General features: G+C 47.4%; 1 protein-coding gene across 9 annotated transcripts in view; it reads right to left on the bottom strand.

The window, feature by feature from the left end:
- KHDRBS1 (KH RNA binding domain containing, signal transduction associated 1) overlaps positions 1-12,420 on the bottom strand; it is a 42,207-nt gene extending 29,787 nt beyond the window's left edge. Inside the window, exons 1-9 of one of the 9 annotated variants that reach the window (XR_013608688.1) lie at positions 11,976-12,316; positions 11,150-11,277; positions 10,916-11,032; positions 10,647-10,793; positions 10,128-10,169; positions 8,678-8,823; positions 8,318-8,528; positions 7,806-7,873; positions 7,406-7,479 (exon numbers count right to left, since the gene is read on the bottom strand). Coding sequence is in view for 4 of the 9 variants with exons in the window: in XM_078680669.1 (XP_078536795.1) it covers positions 7,406-7,479; positions 7,806-7,873; positions 8,318-8,528; positions 8,678-8,823; positions 10,128-10,169; positions 10,647-10,793; positions 10,916-11,032; positions 11,150-11,277; positions 11,976-12,168 (1,126 nt within the window). In the remaining 5 variants the exon portion in view is untranslated. Of the gene's footprint in view, positions 1-7,405; positions 7,480-7,805; positions 7,874-8,317; positions 8,529-8,677; positions 8,824-10,127; positions 10,170-10,646; positions 10,794-10,915; positions 11,033-11,149; positions 11,278-11,975 lie in introns of all 9 variants that reach the window. The other 8 variants (XR_013608689.1, XM_078680669.1, XM_078680670.1 and 5 more) reach the window with 8 other exon arrangements.
- Between the last annotated feature and the right edge of the window lie 11,641 nt (positions 12,421-24,061).

Here is a 24,061-nt window from a genome sequence, read left to right as displayed (position 1 = left end):
TTGCTAAATATTGCAACACCAACTGCAACAGAAGTATATAAATTGTAGGCCAAAAAAATGTGTATTTATTTTTGTAGCAATGTTGGCATGCTGCGCTTTAGATGAATATGTTTAAGTAAAGTGCGCCATACTGCGATGCTACAATAGTTAATTGTGGATGCGTTAACAATTGATGTGTGCACTGATGGCTGGTGGATTGTGCCTGTAGAAATTGTACACTGTTGCTGTTTTAAAATGAGTTTAACTATAGCACAGTTCTGGTTTTAACTAACTAAAACAATATATTCTTTTCATTTGACTCCTCTTCCTAACCCAAGTTTGTGACGAGTAACAGTTCACGGCAGAGGTATCAGCCTTCCCAATAAGTTAATGTGCACGTTCAAATAGGCTTTTTGCGATACCTGCTTAATATAGCCTTTCTACGGATCTTGGGTTTTATTTTTTACTTTACCAAACTTTGATCATTAACTTGTACAATCATCCTACTTAAGAGGTTCTATTGTTGCAGAAAAAAATATTTCACGACTCCTAATATCGTAATACATTTTGCCAAATGTATTTTTATTCTTAGTAATGCCTGTCCCATTTGAATTAGCAAGTGCCAGCGTGCCACAGTCAGAGGTAGATTTTAAATCGCCATCAGATAAACAAACTATAACTAACAAACACATTTATTTTTGGTGTAGGACAGCTCCAGAACTATGGTCTCACACAGTCAAAAAGTTTACACAAAACATGTACACCCAGGAAGCCGGCTCCTTAACGCCTACAAACATTTTTAAGAGATGAATTTGGCACACAATCTTTATGCAGAAGGGCGACTGACCGCAATTTATTCACAAGTCACGTATGATATAATGATTCGGGCCAAGCATGCACACGATGGAATGAATGTTTAAATCCAAATGTGAGACTGGTTAAAACAAACCGCTCGGGAAAAGCCTGCTGTTGGGAGTTACCATACATGCCAATAGAACAGAATCAAGCAGTAGAGTCCAGACGTGCTGCTTGCCAAGGTTCGTTGCCATTAACTACAAAGCAGGGCAGTCACTTTACAAAGCCCAGTGCTTTCACCCACTTGGGATTAATTAATTTTGAACTGATGAAAGGAGTGAAGGTCGCACCCACTGGGGGGTTTAAAGACTGCAAACACCACAAGGCATTGCGAATGCCTCGCCCACTTGAGCAGGTGTTTAAAATCAAGATCGACATTGCGGCGCTTCATTTCTGCTAAGCTGCCACTGATGAAAGGACTCTGGTATTCCTGAAACGCGTCTGGCACGGCATAGAATCAGAAACCTTGGTTTTGTTCACAGAGGCTGTCGGCAAGTTTGACAGAATAAAAACCTTTTATTGAAGCTTCCAGTGGCCTCCTTCATTGTGCTTTCCTGATATGTTATATATATATCCTGATATCTATATATATATATATAGATAGATATATATACACACATACACACACATATATAGGGGATCAACATTTGGTGTACACAGGAGGGGCAAGGCAAACTAGAACATAAAATGTCAAAACAATTTCTTAAGTAATCAGAGCTCGAGCAACGGAGGACACTAAGTTAAATCAAATCTTTACTCGATCAAAGCACCACAGAGCAGGAAGTGACGCTGCCTAATGTGAAGAGGCAAATAAAAGAGACTATGATATGAACGAATGGTAAGTAATGGCAGGCAAAAATTCTTTAATAATGGTTCCCTCCTAAACTAGCATTGGCAAAGTGAATGGGTCTAGGTAATGCGAGAGCCATTAGCTTTGTCAATCTTAATGTATTAGTACTCTGCCTGGAGCGTCCCTTTGCAGCTGAAACTTAATCACGGGACAAAGCACTGCAGCATTAAGATAGACCAGTGGTTCCCAAACCGTGTCATGAAAACTAGCCTGGGGAGCCGCGCAAGTCCTTTAATGCGCAATGTTAAAGGTTTTCTTGGATTCAGTAAACTAATTAGGTTTAAACACATGATGTGGTGTGCTAATTGATGGCATGTCGAGGGAGAGGATATCCATAATTCACTGGATCCTCATGTCCCTAAATTCTTTAAGACACATGCTTTGACATACAATACCTTCATTCCAATTATTTCCAGGGAGAAAATGAAGTACTCCAGAGACTGGATTACACCCCCCGCCCCTCTCTAAAAAGAGACATATTGGGGAGCTGCAGCACACCGGTCAAGAGAGCCGCAGGGAGAAAAAAATTGGGAACCACGGAGACCCTTTGATGCGGCAGTTCTTTGGCCAGCGATTTGGTTTTAACTGCAAAGGGACACTCCACTCCAGGCAGAGTGCCAGAAGTCTTTAAGTTAATTTAACAGTTATTGATCGCCCTACCTGCAAAAGGATAGCTACTTTCAAGAGACAATGGGAGGAGCGGTGCGCAGTGCCAGATGAAGTGGCGGGGTCAAGGGGAATAGGTCCAGAAGGGAGTATAAGAGGGGTGTGGCAGAGAATGCGAAAACCAAGCACCATGCTGCAGAATGTTATTTAAACTTCTGGCACTTTAAAGATCTACACACCGGCATCGGTTCTTTGGTTTTGCAGCACAATGTCCATAATGGATCCACATGCTGTGCATTATTCCACCATCTAGTGGCTAGTTGAGAGCCATCTGTGCAATTGAATAGTGTTCGGTGCACAAACATGACTGACCTGTTGTAGCGTGTAATAAGTAACTGCAGGGGTCGAACTTTGTGCTGCAGAAACGAAAACTGCTCAAATACTAAACTAGTTGTTGCCAAGTCATCCTGTGCCCTGGGCACCCTTCAACTTTTTGCTGACTGATGCTGGTAGTAACTAATTTTGACTGATCCTGGGCTCGTGCTAAGCTGAAAGAACACATTAGAATACAGTTAAGACACCTAACACACTATGGTGAGTTAGCCCTGTAATTGGCATTTTATTTATTTATTCAGAGTTTTATATAGCGCGAACAAGATCTTTACAGATATCAGAGCGCTTCACAGAAACAGGGGGTGACGATAGCATGAGGGTGACGCGACATAATATTGGGTGTAATATAAACTTCAGTAGCATGATCAGATAGCAGTCATGTTCTAATAGAATGTCAGTAAACAATCAGATAAGCGAAAAATAAAAGAGGATACTGAGTCTTACATACAATTACGATACAAATCAGGAGAACTTATACTATAAGTATCTAAAAGTTACAGGGAGGAAGGGGCCTCGATATACAGTAAGCTAACATGAATAGTCTAATAATAGATATTTAGTGAGTAGCATAGAAGGATCGACTGACCATCATGTACTTGTGGCAAACAAGAGGAATAAACAAATCTAGGTCATGCAAAATGACATTAGACAATCATGAAACCAGTAATACCCAAGCGGCATGAAAGTCAATGAGGAACAGACATTAAAGTTCAGGTGAACTTAGCCATGAGGATGGCTTTCACCTCTTTCTTAAAGAAGGCCGTGGAGGAGATAAGCCTGGTTTCGGGAGAGAGTGCGTTCCAAATCCTCGGCGCCATTCCTGAGAAGGAGCGTTTGTATGTTTTTTCCTTCCGGAATCTGCGAGGTTTCAAGAGTACGTTTTTTGAACTTCTATTGGATCTCGACCCTCCTGATATAGTTAGCTTTTGAGTGAGGTAGTTAGGTGCATTGTGGTGTACAGCCGCGTGTGTCATCAAAGCGATTTTCAGTTGTATTCTGGCTTCAAAGGGCAGCCATTTCAGAGATTTCAAGTCAGGAGTCATATGAGAGTGTTTTGAGCCCGTGATGAGTCTCGCAGCAGCGTTCAAGGAAGCTCTTAGGGGTGCAGTTGTTGCTAAAGGGAGACCACTGAGGGTCACAATTCCATAGTCAATGCGGGGGATGACTAGGGCTTGAACTGCATTTTGGAAGTCTTTGGCTGGGAGGAAGGGTTTCAACTTTCTCAATGTGTTGATTTGGAAATTAGCTCCTTTCGTTGCTCTGCTAATGTGCTGTTGCATGTTGAGCTTTGCGTCCAGTGTGACACCTAAGGATTTCGCGGAGTCCACGATGGTGGGCCGGACATTGAGTGCAGTTAAGTTGTTGTGCCAAAGTTGGATGGTGGTAGATTTCGCAGGGGGTGCTATCAGAAGGAACTCAGTTTTCAGAGCATTTAGTTTGAGGTGGTTGTCGGCCAACCACGACCTGACGGCATGACCTGCCCCATAAGCCCCTAGTATATAATAGGGCAGGAGATTGAAATTACCCAATATTCCCCAGTATCCTGGATCATGTCAGAGGCCAGCAGCTTTTTAGGCACTTGCATGGGTGCACTGCTGAAGTCCTGGGTGCCAGGACTGCTTTTAAAAAGGTTAATTGTGCCCAAACTTGGTGGTAGGGGCACTAAAAAACTGGAAAACCTACAAATGGGGGTGGGGTGATCTACAAGTTGCACCCTTATAAAATGATGCCTGGGTAAAGTGAAATTTCACTCCACGTAGTGTTTAAGTGCTGCTTAAATTCGACTTTAATGCTAAGAGCACTGGGTAGGCAGGATCTGCAATATTTCTGCAGATTCCGAACACCTAAAGTCTCACCTAGTTGCACTGGGGGGGGGGTCCTGTAGAAGTTAGGAAAATACTTCTAAAATATGTTTATAAGCCATGGTGCTAGAAAACTGGCCCAAGTCAAATAAATATTGATAGGGAAGGATTAGCCGAACCATTCAAAGACTTCCCAGAATGTTAGTAAATTCAACATTATATTGTTGAATTTCTCCTCAAGTGTACATACAAGTTATGACTTTGTAAGTCTAAATTCAGCCTTCCAGTGGGCTGCCCTGATTAGTCAGTTAAGTGGATTTGCCAGGCTGCTTTGAAGGGGAGATAGAGCCCATGGGGTTAACAACTCTGCCGGGAGGGCAGTGTGCTGGTGTATAGGAATACCATGCCATGGGGTGGAGTTGGAAACCATGCGTTTCAAAGGAAGAGGGGAGGCCTGGGTTCCAGTTTCACTCTTGACCCAGAGTCAGGGCTAGGCTTAAGGAAGGTATGTGCAGATGGTAGGGGGAGAGTCCAAGTAAATAAGCCATCCCAGGGGGTGTGTTTAGCCAGCTCTTTCCTCCTTGCTGGAAAATGAGCCATTGTGGATTTGGAAGACTTGATGCACTCTGGGACAAAGTACTCTACAGGATGTGGTCATGACTGACGAGTTACCCTGCTCTCATTGGTCAGAAGTGACCTGTTGCTTGACCCAGAGAATTTTGAATAAGTATCTGAGGGGTCGAGCCCTCCAGATCTGCTGCTTGAAACTTCATGAAGCAAGAAGTGCCCTGCAAAGATTTTTTAAAGGCCTAACCTTGGAAGACGGCACAGAGTGAAACTGAAGCCCCTGCCGCAAAAGGACTAAAGAGTGGACTCCCTGCAAGCTACAGTTTAAGATAGCTCACCTGGACATCCCCACAAAGAATTCCCAGCCTGAAGTACCAGTGGAGTTGTCAGGGTTTTGTTCCAAGTGGATTGCGGAATTGAAGTTTCACACTTTCAAGGACCCTCTTGGAGATTCCAGAACCTTGGTGTGTTGGATACTTTGGGACCCGCAAGTAGTAGTGTCAGGGGCAGTGCTGGCGATCTGATCTCCAACCTCAGAGAAAAACTGAGGGTCGCCCATAGATCAATGGAATGGTCCAGTGCCAGGATCAGCAGAAAGTGTCCAGTCATCCACTTTTAAAGGTTTGAACTGTACTCATGCCTAATCTACACGGCAACTCTCCCGGAGAAGGTGGAGAAATATGACTGCTTATGTTTCAAGCTTCAGCTGGAAGCAAATTTACTAATACCAGAGTCAGCAATTTGTATTACCTGAATTATGAATTAGCCCAATATATATCATGTCAGCTAAGATGACAACTGTAGGTGAGTTTTTCCGATTGTTTTATTTTGTACGTCACCCTAGTATCAAACGCCTGGAAGGGCTGCTACCATCCTGCTCTGATCCGTTCATGTCCAAAGGATTTGTTTATCATGGTGTGCGAGTGCTGCTCGGTTTGTATCCTGTTAAGTCACCTCAGTAAGTGTATCCTGTTTATTTCAAGACGCCCAAGTCCGCCCCCCCATCCCCAAGCACCTCCCATATTGTGCCCAAACTGCTCGATGAATATCCCCTAAACATCTATACTTTAGAAATAGAATGCACACAGTAATCATTTCTATAACAATTAAGAGTTGTTAATGTCAACTCTGGGGGTCCCCAGAGATGCAATATTAGACAAGCATTTGAAATGCAAATGCGAGACCTATTGCATTGCAAATGCTTGTCTAATATTACATCTATGGGGACAGCCAGAGTCGACATTAACCACTAATTGTTATAGATCTGATGTTACTGCTTGCATTCTATTTTTAAAGTATGGATGTTATTTAGAGGATATTCATCGAGCAGTCAGAAATAGAATGCACACAGTAATCATTTCTATAACAATTAAGAGTTGTTAATGTCAACTCTGGGGGTCCCCAGAGATGCAATATTAGACAAGCATTTGAAATGCAAATGCGAGACCTATTGCATTGCAAATGCTTGTCTAATATTACATCTATGGGGACAGCCAGAGTCGACATTAACCACTAATTGTTATAGATCTGATGTTACTGCTTGCATTCTATTTTTAAAGTATGGATGTTATTTAGAGGATATTCATCGAGCAGTCAGAGCACAATAAGGGTGGTGGTGCTGGGAGGGGGCGGGGGTTGGAGACTTACTGAGGCGACTGAACCGGATACAAACCGAGCAGCACTCGCACACGATGATAAACAAATCCTTTGGACGTGAACGGATCAGAGCAGGATGGTAGCAGCCCTTCCAGGCGTTTCATACTCGGGTGACATACAAAATAAAACCACCACCGGAAAAACCCACCTACTGTTGGCATATCTTAACCGACATGATATATATTGGGATAATTCATGATTCAGGTAATACAAATTGCAGACTCTGGTATTAGTAAATTTGCTTCCAGCTGAAGCTTAGACCATTAGTGTCCACCTTCTCCAGGAGAGTTGCCGTATAGACTAGTCATGGGTTCAGTTCAAATATTTAAAAGTGGACGACTATGGACGCTTTCTGCTGATCCCGGCACTGGCCAGCCTATGGAAAACGTGTATACACCAGGAGTCTGCTTAAGGGCCAGAGCGGCTGACTTTGGAATTGGTGAACTGGGTTAGAGTCTCGGCGCCGGTCTCCATGTGCCTACAAAAAGGATTGTGGCTCCGTGACCTTTACTATTGTAAAGCGTTCCACCAATACCTTAGTGTGACGTTTGCATTATAGGGGTGAAACGCACCAACACCGGTTACTCATTCCCACCAGCCATGCGCAATTAGACACAAAAAACGCGTCCAATACATAACCGGATTAAACAAACCCATGCGTGAAAATATCAAACAAAGAAAAGCCACAAATGCCTACCTTCCGGCCTACCGTAGCTGTCGTAGGATTCTGGTGTCTCACCGTGAGCGTAGTCATAGTATTCTGCTGTATCTCTACGAGCAAGAAAGGGGACTAGTCAGATTTTAGTTTACACAAATAAGGGCAAGGCAAAAGGTAAAAACATTCAGTAACACAAACATCTACATCCAACATTTAACTGGTGTCCCTACTTACGGAATAAAGGCTGTAGAATTCACTTTTGTACAACTTAGTCTTAGAACTGACTGAAGCACAAGCAGCAAACTATAAAATGCGCTTGTATACAAGGTTGTGGCGAGTACGACTTTCTAAATCCCTGGACATTGTTCATCAAGACGAGGCGAGGGAAGGTATGAATACAGCATGGAGTATGGGACTCAAGCCCTGCGAGTTCACTCACCCTTGACCCTGGCTGTAGTAGCCTTCGTACCCCTCGTAACTCTGCTCAGCATAGGTATCCTCATAGCCCTGTAATGGAAAGGACAGTGAGATGCAAGCTAACACAGCCAGGAAGTGTGCGGGCACTGGAGGGATAAAGTCATTTCTACTTCTACCAATACATGAATGGACCTAGGCCTTCCTACTTGCAGGATAAGCACCAGGAAGGAGTTCAGTGAGCAATAGCTGCCTAGCGTCGGGACACGCGTTGTGCCCCAGAATACAGATAACACGGCCTTGTATTAACAAATGTACAATACAGACTGGACTAAGTTGCACCAGCTATTTTAAGTCTGTCCAAGGTTATATCGTTACTTAGGAAACATGTATTGTCAAAATAAACCAGAAGCGCCTCTGCTCCGACTCCCTTCCAATTATTGTATCCAGACTATGCAACAGTGATGACACGACTTGTAGGGATAAAAAACTGAAGCATCATTTTGACACAAAAAGTTGTCCGTGCAAAGCACTCACATAATCGTTGTAGGGTTCTGCGGCTGGCGGTGGTGGGAGCGGTATCCTCTGGATTCCTGGTGGTCTGGAACGGGTTGAAGGCATGCCTCTGCCAGAAGGTGAAGGGGGGACACCCCGACCAGCACTACCACCTCTTGGGAGTGGACCTCCTCTACCTGGTGGCGCCCCGCGGGGTCCCATAGCACCACGCGGTGGTGGAACACCGCGCCCCCTAAAGGATTAAACAAACAAAACACATTAAGACCAGCCTCTAATTGGGAGCGCTATTACCTAAATACATCACAAATCGAAACATAGCATCAGCCGTAAGCTACTAACTTGCAGAGCTTCCAACATTAAAGTGAGCAAAGATCAGATTACCTCGCAACGGGTGCAGGCGGTGGGGGAGGGAGGGCTCCTCTTCCACGGGTAGGTGGACCACCACGACCACGCGAAGCCTCTGGCGGGGCTCCATTCAGGTAAGACAGCTCCAAAAACTGGTCCTGGCAGATGTCATCCATCATATCCTGATGAGAGAAAATAAACCCTTCGAGCAGCCATGTAGAAGCTAGAAAATAAGTCACTGCAACACAGCCCCCTCAGTTCATGCCAACAAAGGACACATTTAAAGCTCCTTCCCAATTTAAGTCTGCATTCCACCCAAGACAATCTAAACTCCAAAACATGGTGCAATATCAACTCAAATGTACCCCTGCAGCACGACGACGCGCTACAGGGCGACCACTGGTACAAAGAGGCAGTGCTCAGGGCACAGTAAAGTATGGTGCGCAATTTGGGGGTCAGGTTTATTACTTATGCAAGAGCCGTTTTTACTCGAGTCCTTACGCCCATAAGTTAATGTGGTGTACTCTGGCCACAACATACGGCCCATGACATTCAATTTGGCATTAGATATTGAAAAGGTATCCCGACAGCACCTTCATGTTTTTGCTCACTTAATCGGTTTTCAGCTGCTCTAAAGATCTTGGACCCACTCTCCCATAAGATAACGGTACAGATCCATCAAAATGTGCACCAATAGCCGCCAAAATTCGAAGTAAACGCGCTTTAGATATTTAAAACACAACATGCCGGGTATCATGCCATTGTACATCCTCTTTTCACCTAAATATAATAAAACAGTGCAAACGATGCAGATGTGCAAATCGTGATGCACACGCAAGTAAACTTCGTATTGCAAAGCCCGCTAACGCGGAGCCCCCGTTGACGAACTTAACCTACTGTCCTCACCACTCTACCAGTGCTCTCCCCACGGTTGGATTTTTTTGACATACAAGCACCACCAAGCTCAAGGGGACTAGCATATCCAACATCAGCCACGAATTTTCAAGTACGTGGCTCATAAGGGAGCTTATGGGGGAGCAAAACGACTAAAAAAGGCTGCCAAACCAGACGTGTCGTGGAATTATTTGTATTCGGTCGTAAGGTAGACCATAAACCCACACTCTAGACGGGCAATGCAGCGCACAGCGAGAGGGCTCGAATTTGGAGTGGTGTGAAGTACGGATGAGGGTTCAAATGGATATCGCTTGCAACAGCGACACCAAGTGTTGCCTTTGAGTAGTGCCCACAGCGACATGGTCAAACGAGACACTGCTTCCCAGTATGCCGAGGCCTTGGGCACTACACATCACTCACAGCTCCCACGAAAACTAGGTTTGGCTGGGTGGACCCACGGAGAGCAATGACCCAAGTCATTTTAAAAGGGCCCTAGGACCATCGTGCCAAAATTATGTACGAAGACGGACGCTGAGGCTCAATACGCCGATAAGTAAGAGGCAGTGTTTCGTCTGTGTTTGTGTATACTTACATGGGAGCTCCGTGACAACCCTCTCCACTGGACCATCCCGTCCTAGAACAAGGCGAGATATTACTATTGCCCTCCTGCTGGAGGAGCCCAGCTCAGTAACATAACTACCTGAGCCACGTCCCGCCCTCCACCCCATTTTACTGTACGTTCAGATTCACCGCCCCAATAGCTACTTCTAATAATGATACTGTCATTCACTAGGAACGACCCTACAACAGGATACAAATACTTCCACAACGTTGGATTACACAGGTTTCCTGCAATCAGTCACATCACCCCGACCAACTCCTGGGTTCAGGCACATACAATACACACGCAGATTATGAGAAGCCTACTCTATACTGCAACTAAAAATGTACACTAGCATTCAGCACTTACAAAAGCCCCATGGCATTCATGAACAGAAGGGATAAAAAAAGGGGGAAGCCACAATACGAAAAAAAAAGGAAATCAACTTAAAAGTGCGTACGGAATTAAGTAGTAAGGCCGAGCTGTTTGTAGGCTTAAAATGATACATACCGGCACTAGGAACTTCTTAACCTCTTCCATTGCGTGCGACATGCGCGTGTACGCCTCACACGGGGGTCCGAAGACCTCGATGAACACGTGCAGATCCATGTTCAGATGGGCATATTTTGGATCGCCGCCTTTTCGCAAATCCTCCTCCTGAAAATAGCATAAATAGACACTAAACCGTTGTCTAAACTTACTGTCATGCGTCCGAAACATGAGACAAAGCGCTTCCTTTGGAATGAAGCTCGAGGTGGTTGACTCGAGACAAATCTTACCTTTCCTTTGTCCCTCATAGAACCCTTCCCCAGTACGGAAATTTTGGCTCCCGTCTCTTCTTGTAGTCTCTTAATAGTATTGCCCTGCGGCCCCAGGATCTTCCCAACAAAATTAAACTGAAAAAGAAACAAAATAGCCGCCATTAAGTCGATAAAGAACATAGCGCCGCGCAGATTCTCTCTCGGCGCAAATTAATTTGATGTCGCGCAATACGCCAGTTCAATGCTATTTACCTTTGGATACTGTTTAACTGGAATAAGAATGCGCTCCTTCAGCTTCATATTCTTGTGGGAAAACAAATCAAGGTATGTGTCTGCCTCATCGTCGTCCTTTTTATCTCCCTTTTGGACCTTTTCAATTTCTTTAAATCAAAAGAACAAACGTTTAGGCAAAAATAATTTAACACTAAATATATACAATTTAATCGATTTTTACTAAACTGGGGAGTGCCAACAAGCTGATGGAATAAAAAGGGATACACGAACTGGACAACTATGGTCACTGGGTTAATAGATGCAGTCTCAGGGACCCCATTGCTGTGCATCGGCATAGAAGTAGAGGCGCAGCGTGTCCGAGGACACCATTTTGAAACGAAGCCGCTTGCTTACAGTGGCCATTTTGAAAAAAGGATTTGCTGATGTTGGGCGGGGCAAAGCTTGCTCAGAGGAGAAAAGTCGGTCGCAAAATTGAAATATCGCAACAAGACGCCTTTTCACTCCAGAAATGGAAACACTTTTGCCCATCATGTAATCCATCCTTTTCAATACCTGGAGATTTAAATGCTCGCAATCCACATTGGAACAAAACCCCGCTCTTGTCGACCAACCTGCAAGTGGGGGATATTCACTGCCGCTCACGATTTAATTAAAACAGGTAAGTTGCCACCAGCTAGTTGCATTCCTCTTACATTATATTCTGCGTCACTGGAGATCAGCGACTCTTTGCCGCTGCAACCCTTTTTACCACCCACCTCAGCCAAGCTTAATTCAGACATACCCAAACTCACGCCTACACTAAATACCACACTCCCCAATGTTATGCAATTTAATCATGCCTTACCAGTGCTCAGGAGTTTCATAGCGTGTGTAAAGCTCGGATCCAGACTGTCCTTTTCTGCCAGCAGCTGAGGCAGGTACTTGCTTTCGGGCTCTTGGGTTGGAGGGGCGGAAGGCGGCTCAGAACGACCTCCGCGGGAGCCTTTGAAACCACCGCGGCGAGAACCTCGACCGAGCATGCTCCTCGGGGCCTGCATAGCTGCAGTGTGTGAAGAGAAAAGGCAGACGAAAACTGGCCAGCAGGGATTGCGCAGTCACGAAAGGCGCACTGTTGGTGGAAGACCGAGAAAGAACCGCAAAGCTGCTGCGCCGCTCCTAATACACAGGGGTGAGAACAGGAAGTGACGTTACGGCCAACGGCTGGCATAACGCCCCCCTTGCCCCGCCCTACCGCAACACGGGCAGACAAAGACGCACGCTTAAGACAGGGCCGAACCTACTGGCTGCGCAAGTGCATATGGAAAGAGGAGTGTCTTGTCCTCAAATCTGATGACGTATTGTGACGCGCCCCTCAGCCGCAGCGCACGTGGAAGGTCTTTGTTCGGTGCCAAGTGCACGACTAAACAACGCGGGTGCGCGCATGTCGCAGGCGATGCATGAAGATGGCTGCTGTCAGCGTGGCCAGATTTTTAGACCCGTTCCAAACTGCTCATGTATACACCCAAAATAAGCCCAACGCAGACTAGTGTCAGCCCAAAAAACAGCCCAAACTCGCAACTCTCAATTTATTTATTTATTTTATTTTATTCATTTTTTTTAAAGCGTGGACTTTACCCGAAGGTGTCAGAGCACTGTACGATAGAACCAAAAATAGTCATTAGAAACCACTTCAAGGATGAATCTAAATTCTGTGTCAGGACTGGAGGCTTCAGATTATGCTTTCTCAATGTCTTTACTGACTCAACAGCAGCCAATGAAAACAAGCATTTACAATGCAACGGTTTCGCCTTTAACAAAGTTAGAGCTATTGGCATTGCAAATGACAAATTGTTTATGTACGTGTTGGTTTTGAAAACAGATAAATAAATGGCATTGTCATTTACAATGTCAATAGCTTAATCTTTCGCAAATGCGAGACCTAACAAAAAAAAAATTACATTTGGATTTGAGGTGTATGTGGGGGGGCAAAAATAGAAACTTTAGCGTTTGATAGTGTGCGTATCACAAAGCACAGTTAAAATCTGGAAAATAGTTGAATTACTCTAATGTCAAGAGTTCTAAAACGGTGTATCAAAGGGAGAGGGGATTAAACACCGCGGTTCTGCAGATTTAAATAAGTTTCCAAAACGTACTCTTGTGCTTGCCGCCTCCCCAGGACTGCTTGGCCAGGCTGGGGCTTCTGATAATAACTAGATACCTTGTATGAAGCACCATCGAGTGATTTTACAGAATGAACCCACTGGGATAAATAGATTTTTGGAGGGTGAGGTAGGTTTTCAGGGTAGGTGATACCTCGGGGAAATTTTGGGAAGACACGCAGTTTCTTTGTAGTGTGGAGATTTGCCACGGATGACACCTCTGAAACAAGGGTGAGATATGACATATGCTAAAGCATCGAGGCTGACTTCCATCTATTTGCTCATCTACCCGCTTGCACAATTTACCTGCAGATGCCCCGCCCCACACTTTCTTTATTCAGCATGCTCTATCTCACCCAGACTCACTCACTCTTCAAATCGAGGAGTTCATTCCAACGTCAAAACCCATCACTTAATCCTGGAGGAGGGGGTTTCACAACTGAACAATACATCTGACCCCTGAAAAAGGTAAACCCTTTACTGCGGAGGGGACTTCTTTTTCAGCAATGCCATACTACTATCTTCAATCTGAGTATATACAAAAGATTGGTGGATTTGCTATATTGATTCGCACATCAATGTTAGTTTTCATCAATCAGATCATAATTCCATATATAACACACAATATAGAGTGCTACTTAGGCGTTGGGTGTACATCCACCTGGGACACCAAAAAAAGTGACCACCTTTCCCTAACGTCCGTCAGGGCAGAAGGTCACCACAATGTAAAGAAAAACACCAGTGCACTTCCAAGATAGTTACTTTGATCCAACCGCTATTGTAGCGTTCCCAACACTGTCCATATCCTTGATCAGAAGCCAAATCCAACACAGATAGGTGATGTAGAAAATTCAAGCCTTTATTTTGCACATGCTAACATCCACAGCCTGGACAGTGTTGGGAACGCTACAATAGCGGTTGGATCAAAGTAATTATCTTGGAAGTGCACTGGTGTTTTTCTTTATCTTCAATCTGAGGAAGGAGCGTTTTACAAATCTCGCCAAAACCCATTGCGCGACACAAAAGCCTTACGGTGTGAAAAGTCCCTTAACCCCATGGATGCTCAGCATATTCCCCTGCTGTGCTGAGAAATCGTCAATCCCACACAACATGACGAGCTGGGCTCGTCATCAGTGTAGCAGCAGGCTACTTCATGACGAGCCCAGCTCGTCATGAGCGTGGAAGGGGTTAAAATATTTGCTTCCTCCAAAACACCACTACCTGAACCCGACTAGTTATTTTCTCGACCCCACTTTTTCAATGGGGGAAAATCTGTTTTAAAAAATCCCCAGCCTTCTGTGTGCATGCTAAATCTTCACTTTTATCTCCGTTCTTACGCTCACTTTTCTCGGATCAAAATGTGAGCGAAACATATTATTATACCTTTTCTCTTCTCATCGGCTCCCCCTCACTATCCACACTCACCGTCAGCTCAATAGACACAGGCCCGGAAACAGTGCCACAAACCGACCGGAAGTGACGGCTCGGAAAGTGGAACTATCATAGAGCGAGGGCGCTCTGGCTTTCTAACAGCCGGAACTACCCCAAGACGAGGGTGCGCTGTACTCTGTGGAGGTCTCTAATGCCATAGAGTATAACGATCTCTAGACTCTTGTGTCCGTGTCTGGTATTTACTGGAACAGCGTGGGAATTACCACAAGAAGCACGGGCGCACGGACAGGCGGGGGGGGTGCGGGAACGGACAGCGGGAGGGGGGGCGGGAAGGCAAGGAAAAACAGCACAGGCACACGGACAGCGGGGAGGAGGGGGGAGGACGGGGGGCGGTAACGGACAGCGGGAGGGGGGGAAAACAAGCACTCACCTGAACTTCCTCCGGCGGCGGTCGGCCGCGGAATGGCCAAAACAAACCTCGACGAGCAAAAAAAAATAAACCCCGCCCACCGCCGCACTGACGTGACAAAAGGGGCCGGATGAGTAAAATTCTCAGAAACGCCCACGAGTCGCCTCGCAGGATGACGGACGCCTCTGTTTGCCAATGGCTAGCGTCCATTTATGGAGCTAGCCAATGGGAAACAGAGGCGGGAAGAACATCCATACTGTTAACAAAAGTTTTCGCCTGGGCGGAGCACTGCGTGCTACGGCCAGGTCGAAACCTAATAAAGTACTTTTAGTCAAAAACATCCTGCCCATGAGGCTTTGAACCACGCGTCCTCAAACAGCCAATGGCACCATCTTGGCTTCCTCTTTCTTTGCTGCACCACAGTTAAGATAAGTGCCTCTCTATTTGGTTTCATTTGGTCATTATTGCCTTGATGATTGATTACTTTGATGTTTAATTGCACTATATGCACATATTGTGTTTAGTGAAATGAGCTTTTATGCAGCGTTGTGCAGCACGTTTAATGGTTTGTTTAATCTGGCTTTTCTCACCCCTTTATTGTTCCCCGCCTGCTCGCTGCCGCTGGAGCTCACCCGTTTGCCTCCCGCGTTTGGACAGGGACTGGCCCCACGGGGAGCAAGACGCCTGCTGAAGCCTATCGGGCGGCCTGCGTGCGTCTCAGGAGCATGCACATGTGCGCGAGCAGCTCCCTTGAACAGTAGGCCAGACGCCTCGCCCCAGGCTAGATTGTGGGTTCCTACGCAGCTGGCAGATCGGAGCGGATATCGGGCCCGATTTAAATAATTAAAGCAGCGTTTGTCTAACGGAGCTTGAGGACATTTCCCCATGATATTCCAGATTGCCTGTAAACTAATTTTTTGCATCCCTGCTCTGCACCGGCAAGTGGGCGTTTATCACCCTCCATTAGTCCTGCGCATTTAGAATTTTGGTGGTATCTCTCTGGCTACACTGCCCCGGCTTTGCTCCCGTCTGACGCCCTAACTTCTTGAGAGTGTGGGCTGATAACTTGTTCTTACCACTGGGGATTTTGATTGAATATTTTTATATTCTGCTGAGTCATGTCAGACTGTGAGGTCTACGAAGAGGAGGTAGGTGCCCGGCTAGATCCCTGCTGGAGATGAAGCCTGCCTGGGCCTTGTGCTGGCCGTGGCGGTCTGCCCTGACGGGCACTGAAGATCTAGTGGCGCCTCACGCCGGCCCCACAGGTTTCCCTTGAGCAGGTTCTCCCCGACTCCGGGCGTACCCTGGCCGGGCCTTCTGCCTGATACTACATTGCCTGGCTGCAGTGGGGGAGGACGGAGCCACACACTAGCCACACATAGCAAGAAGTTTGCGGAGCCCGGGGATCCCCTCCTCCGCCATAGTGCATGTGGGTGAGACATTGGTGGGCCCATATTGCGGTGGTGGTGGGGCCACCCTTCCCCATTTAAACCTTGAATTTTCCTCCACACCTTTAGGACATAATTGGTGGAGCACGCCTGGGCCCCGAGATGGGCAAGTGAAACATCCTATGATAGGACTACTCGGGGGCCCTGCCATCGTGCCCGGGAATAAAGGATTGGGCCAGATGCTGGACGGCTTGGGGGGGCACGTGGCGAGTCTGGTCCCAGTAGGAGGGCCTACTTGGCTGGCTGTCCTGGGTTGCGGAGGCGGCCAATCTAGGCTCGATGCAGCTTGTGGCCCGGGACACGTCAGATTCCAAGAGGGCCGTCCCGTGGTGCCCCTCAGGTGATAGCTGGTGAAACCGAGTCGAGGCGCTTGGTAACCCGCAGCGATCCTCAATCTAGAGGGGAGCACGCCCCCCCACCCCCCCGGATACAGACATCCTGAGACCTCTGGCCAACCATTCCACAGTGTGAAATAATGGACAAGATTAAACCAAGTGGGCCAGGAGCCAAACAGAGCACCCTTGACCCTTACACCCGGGACGAGAGTGGAACCGTGGTTGACAATGCGGCGCTCTTGGCAGCTATCGCGGAGGCAAGAGATGCGCTTGATCTTAACATCAGCGCAGTGGGATCCGAGGTCTCTTTCCTGCGCCAAGATCTTCGAAAGGTGGTGGATTACATCACTGAGGTGGAAACGCGGGTCTCGTCTGTGGAAGACACCATGACCACCCTGCAGAAAAAAAGTAGTGTTGCAGGAGCTGGCATCTCAGGTGGAGGAGGCAGAGAACTGAGCCAGGCGCAATAATCTTCGCTTCATGGGCTTCCCGGAGGGCTGCGAGGGCGCCTCCATGAATCGTTTCCCCACCCAGTGGCTCAGAGATCTCCTACCAGATTACATGCTGTCCCCCTGTTTTGTGGTGGAGAGAGCCTACTGGGCGTTGACAAAGAAACCACCCCCGAGGGAAAGCCCACGGCCAGTCATTAATAAACTGCTTAATTATGCTGACCGAGACACCGTACTACTGTTCGCCAGGACGCACAAGGACAAACTTATGTATGAGTCCCGGCATATAATGATCTTTCCAGACTACACCCGCCTAGTACAACAACAACTCCAATCCTTCACTGAGGTAAAGCAGAAACTGCGAGATCTTAATATTCAATATATGATCCTCTATCCTGCCAGACAACGCGCATTTTTAACTCTAAGTCTCTCTTTTTCACACACCTGAAGCGGTCTTCGCGTGGACGGATAAACATACTTACTTCAGGCCTCATACCCCGCCGCCGCTGGAGTCGGATTCTTCACGTGGCTCACAGAAGAACAGATCCAGACGGACAAAATCAAAGCGACAACATGGGTCTGGTACCGACCGATGCTCCTCCAGCCCTGAACGGATAACCTGATCTGAATATGCCGAAGGAGCCCCTTGTTTCTCAGCTTTCTATCGATGGTCTGATACCTGAAGCATTCTGTTCCTACTAAGCACTGAGGTGGCGTAGACTATCAAGCCACGAGGCTGCACAACCCAGACATTAGTACCCCATGTTAAAGTTTTGATGGAAGGTTGGGAACCATTGGCGGAGGGATTCCGGGCTCCACTGTTGGATGCTCGTGGCACCCTTCACTGAGACAGATGCTCCTTGTTCAAGGCAGTATCGGGGAGGGGGTAGGAGGTGTTTAGATTATTATTGACTTTCGGACGAGCGCAGGCACATGATCCACATCCCAATATGCTAGGTCCTCAGAGAGCGTGTATAGAGGATAGATGACTACTCAGGCTTACATTTCCCCACTTGGGGATCTGACTGTGGTCTCCTGAAATGCAAAACCAACAGTTGATGCACAGAATGCAGAACAATGTCATACATTCACCCCAGTACAGAGATCTGGGCCTAAATCCATTGTTTTTTTGCACTCCACCCAACCCCAGTTCAGACATGGCCAGATCTCTGTACTGGGGTGAATGTATGACATTGTTCTGCATTCTGTCCATCAACTGTTGGTTTTGCATTTGTCACCCCGAGTGGGATGGGTATGCTCAGACGTGAGTCCCATGCTCTCCACACCACTGGAGTCAAACTATCCTGGCTGAAGACGGCTGATAGCCAGAAACCGGTCCTAGGATGCTTGATTCCGGTCCAGGAAAGACATGGCTTGGTAGTTCGGGCTGGACTGTTCCCATGAGGTACAGGGTCAACGCTGATTTGCATATGGCCATGTCTGAACTGGGGTGGTGTGGAGTGCAAAAAAAGATGGATTTAAGCCCAGATCTCTATAGTGGGGTGAATGTATGACATTCTTCTGCATTCTGTCCGTCAACTGTTGGTTTTGCATTTGTCACCCCAGAGTGGGATGGGTATGCTCAGACGTGAGTCTCATGCTCTCCACACCACTGGAGTCAAGCTATCCTGGCTGAAGACGGCTGATAGCCAGAAACCGAGCCTAGGATGCTTGATTCCGGTCCAGGAAAGACATGGCTTGGCAGTTCGGGCTGGACTGTTCCCATGAGGCAAAGGGTCAAGGCTGATTTGCATATGGCCATGTCTGAACTGGCGTGGTGTGGAGTGCAAAAAAATGATGGATTTAGGCCCAGATCTCTGTACTGGGGTGAATGTATGACATTGTTCTGCATTATGTCCATCAACTGTTGGTTATGCATTTGTCATCCGAGTGGGATGGGTATGCTCAGACGTGAGTCCCATGCTCTCCACACCACTGGAGTTAAGCTATCCTGGCTGAAGACGGCTGATAGCCAGAAACCGGTCCTAGGATGCTTGATTCCGGTCCAGGAAAGACATGGCTTGGCAGTTCGGGCTGGATTGTTCCCATGAGGCACAGGGTCAAGGCTGATTTGCATATGGCCATATCTGAACTGGGGTGGTGTGGAGTGCAAAAAAACGATGGATTAAGGCCCAGATCTCTGTACTGGGGTGAATGTATGACATTGTTCTGCATTCTGTCCATCGACTGTTGGTTTTGCATTTGTCACCCCGAGTGGGATGGGTATGCTCAGACATGAGTCCCATGCTCTCCACACCACTGGAGTCAAGCTATCCTGGCTGAAGACGGCTGATAGCCAGAAACCGGTCCTAGGATGCTTGATTCCAGTCCAGGAAAGACATGGCTTGCCCGTTCGGGCTGGACTGTTCCCATTAGGCACAGGGTCAAGGCTGATTTGCATATGGCCAGGTCTGAACTAGGGTGGTGTGGAGTGCAAAAAAACGATGGATTTAGGCCCAGATCTCTGTACTGGGGTGAATGTAAGACATTGTTCTGCATTCTGTCCATCAACTGTTGGTTTAGCATGTGGTATCCTGAAATGTCAGGGGGCTACTCAATAAAATCAAGAGGGGAGCCACACTTTGTCAGGCCAAGCGATATGGAGCCGATATCCTTCTCCTACAGGAGACGCACTAATTGGGCACCAAGGCTCCCTGTCTAGCGAGGTTTGGATACCACTTGATATACCATGCGGGGTTCACTAGGGGTTCGCGGGGGACTGCTGTTGTAATTCATCATCGTGTCCCCTTTGTGCACATAAAACCCTGGACAGATCAAGGGGGAAGTTACATCACAATATCAGGCACATTCTAGGGAACATGTGGACATCGGTAGTATCTACACCCCCCCCCCACCTTAGGAAATACATTCATTGACAAAATCTCCCATCACTGGAGCGAGTTCCCAGACGGATTGACCCTTCTGGAGGCAGACTGGAATGATGCCATGTCACCACTAGACAGAAGGCGTGGGTCCAACAGAAGCCCCTCAACAGATACCTCAAAATTAAGCCTCCTTGCCACCACACTGGGATGGGTGGACATATGGCGCGAATACCACCCCACAGAGCTGAACTACACTTACATGTCCACAGTTCACGGCTCCCTATCCCAGTTGGACTACATGTTCAGGCCGCATAGCTATATTCATAGATTCTCACAAGTCTCGCACCTACCTAGGAGGCTGTCTGATCACTCCCCAGTCTCTTTCAAACTCCATACCCGCTCCGAAAAACCTCCCTTCAGGTGGCGCATGTCCCAATGGCACCTCCATGATCCTAACTACCAGAAAACTCTTACTAGGGCAATTCAGGAATATCTAGACGTCAACATAGCATTGGCCCCATCCAAACTACCCTATGGGAGGCCCTGAAGCCCACAGTCCGAGGGGTTGACATCAGTTATCGTTCAAATGAGAAACGCAATCATTCTGCCCACCTGGCCGACTTAGAAGCCTGCTACGCATCCATAGATTTTGTATAGACCACAGGAGTAAGGACCCATCAACCACATTGGGATTGGGGTAAATAATATAATATGAACATTTGATATCCCAACTGGTATTACTTTAAGACAGTTAAACAGGATATGTTATAATCATTATCATAGAGTAGACTCTTTCATAGTTGTAAATGTGCTCATTGCATCATATTTATCCAAAACAAGAAATGGACAAGTTACAGTTGTATCAGCACTGTAATCAAACAAATAAATAAAACAACCCTGATTGTACTTGGTGCTCAATTGGTGCAAGTGAAGTACAGAGTGGCGACGCAAGTGACAAAGTGATCAGCATGAACGGCGCAGGTGACTTGGTGCATGAATATATACAGTGAGTCGAGAAACAATATGGTTCCAGCTGAGTCATGGTGTTTGGTTCTGCTTTGGGCTGGCTGTAGTTTAGATGAACCACATTGCATGTTGTACCTGAGATTGAGCTTAGTGGTCGACGGCGTTTTGATCCTCATAAATTGGGATCTTCATCAGGACTGGGTTGGGTAGTAAACAGTGCTGTACAGGGGGGGGGTGGAAAAAAGGGGGTGGGGGGTTAGAGAGAGGAATTGGGGGGAGAGTATGCGCGAATGTGGCATGCGTGAGTGAAGGTAATTGGAGAGGGAGGCAGGCCCTAATGCTTACGCTTTAGTCAAAATGTTAATGGTCAATGAGGGCTGTCGAATATCGGAAGAAAAGCACACAACTGTATATGAATCAAGGGGGCCTGATATTGAGAGCAAGAAGGGCTCACGTGGGCCATTGAGGTGGAAAGTGATGGGTGGAGGTACAATGAGACCTAGGAAGGGCTGGGAGAGCGAAGAGTGACAAGCTAATTAGACTACTTATCAGAGCATATCGGGTGGGATGCAGAGTAGTCAGAGGGGGGTCTGCTGATGTAGCGCAGCGGCAGGTGAAGCGCGCGAGGTAGTGAAGGAATCTGGACTGGGTAAGGGATGGGAGAAAAATTGATTAATAATCAGAGCATGTCGGACGGGCAATCAGGAGATTGTCTGCTGATGATGCGCAGTGGTGTGTAAGGCGCGTGGGGGAGCAGTAGGATCCAGGGACAGTACCTGGTAGACGCATCTGGTCAGGTTCGCTCAGTGGAGCAGAAGGATCCGGGTCAATGTGGAGCTCGGGGGAGTAAAAAGAGGCATAAGTACAGTACCCACGGAGAGGGGGAGCGGGGGTGGGGGGAGGAAAAAAGGGGGAGAGGGAATCGGGGGGGAGGGAAAGGCGGGCCAAGGATGGCATGAGTAGACTGTGGGCTCACCTGAGGGCTGGGTGAATCCGGATAGATAATAATTAGCCCGTCGAGCGGGATCGAAGTACCAAGCCCAGCGTCAGTCTGGGGATCGGGTCGGGTCCAAGAGAGTGATGTGGCGGGGGGATCAATCTAAAAGGAATGTGGCAGCCGTTAGTATAAGGATCGCGGGATAGGTAAATGTACATGGCGGTGTGTGGCGGAAAAGGGTAGCGACGCACGTTGTGGAAAATTAGTACGGTTTGGTGAACATTATCGGCGCCATCTTGCCTTTTCCCTGATGCCACACTTTTGTCGTGCGCGCCCGCCATTTTAGGTGCCTCGATCAGGACCATCCCTTTTTGCATGCCACTGGCCCCCGACATAGCCCTTCGCCCACACCAAGCCTGCACGCTGACCAACCCCCCTGCTCGCACCTGCCTTGAATCATAAACCCCTCTTCAGCGCGGCTCTGCCTCAGAACCTCATCCTGTTCCCAGCGCGACACCTCCCTTCTTCCCTTTCCTGGTCCCCGGCCCTTTGATGCAAACCCCTTTTCCCCGTGTGCCCGTTTGTCTTCCTCGTTCCCAGGCCGACACCCAGCTCTGCCGATACTATTCCTTGCCCTCCCCGTGCAATAGAAAGCTTCCCTCATCAAAGGACCCCCGAGTTGATCAAAGCCCCCACCCCATGAGATCCGATCGAACCCCGCATTCCATGAATTGGCGGAATATCCAGCTGCGCGATAGCCATCACCTGTTGTGACCAGGGTGGGGACTTCTACTGTAAATGTGTATGGGAACGGGCCCGAAGGGGGGGATTCCGGGAATGTCTTTCCGTACATCAAAGCATTGCCATGAATATGTAAACTGTAATAAAACCGCAAAAGGCTGTATATAAGGGGCCAGGCCTCAGAAATAAGTTAGAGCACCTCAGAACGATACCTGCTGTCTGTTTTGCTGTGTTCTCCTCCGGAGAGAATAAAAACCCTGTTTCCTGCCTTCCAGTCTCCAGCGCCTGCCTCTTCATTAGTCAAATACCTTGTGGGTTCAAGAGGCGACACCGCCGGGCAATACTTAAGGATCTTATATTCTGGTTGGTAGTGTCCCCCTTTTACAATTGGCGCCCAACGTGGGGCCCATCAGCGACTCGTGGATCCAGTGGGAGAGGTCCTGACGACAGAGTGAACCACTGCAACGATCGGGAACGCGTCTGTCCGATAGACCCTCGTCTGACAGCCGATCATCCGAACTTCACTGGTTCCGAACAGACCTCTCTCGAGTGATCTACGGTCCTGACTGGGAACCATTAGGAGTGCCGTGAGAAATACGAGAAAAAGAGGACGAACGGGCGCTGGATTCGGAAGACAAGAAACTGTCCATGCGGTCCGGGTAAGGTCGTGTAAACACGACGAATTACGAAATAATTGCTTGATTGTTTAAAAAAATACTAGTATTACTCTTTGTTAACTTATTTGGAGATTCACTGTCTGCACGCGGAGAAACAGTAGGCTCTTTCCCTTTTGCAAACAGTGAAGGATAGGTAACGCAACCGTCGTGCCTATTTTTCTCCCCCACTGACTCTATTATTTATTTACGGTTTTTGGGAGATTCCCTCTCCCTCACTGATTAACTGGGTTCTTTGACCCCGAACTACTGTTCGCAGATTGTCTTCTGGAGATTCCCTGTCTGCAAACCGGAAATAACAGTTTCCTCTTTGCGGATAGTGAAAGGGTAGAGGACGCAGACTTTTGCGCCCTACTTACTCTCCCCATTGATTCTACTCTATCCTATTTATTATTGATTTTTCCTCGTTATTGGTTACTCTTTGTTATTTTGTTCATGAGGTATTCACTGCCTGCAAACAACGTAGAATAGAAATATTCTGTCTAGTCTTTGCGCGCAGTGATAAGATAGGCAGTGCTGACTTTTTGTCCCTCGTTGCGAGCCGTCATGTCTGTCTTCTCCCCACTGATTGATAATTGGTTCAGCCCGGACCGTGTATTAGAGGTGGACCATATAG

This window comes from Lissotriton helveticus, chromosome 3_1, assembly GCF_964261635.1.
Source record: "Lissotriton helveticus chromosome 3_1, aLisHel1.1, whole genome shotgun sequence".
Taxonomy (NCBI): Eukaryota; Metazoa; Chordata; class Amphibia; order Caudata; family Salamandridae; genus Lissotriton; species Lissotriton helveticus.
This window is presented reverse-complemented; position numbering and strand designations above follow the sequence as displayed.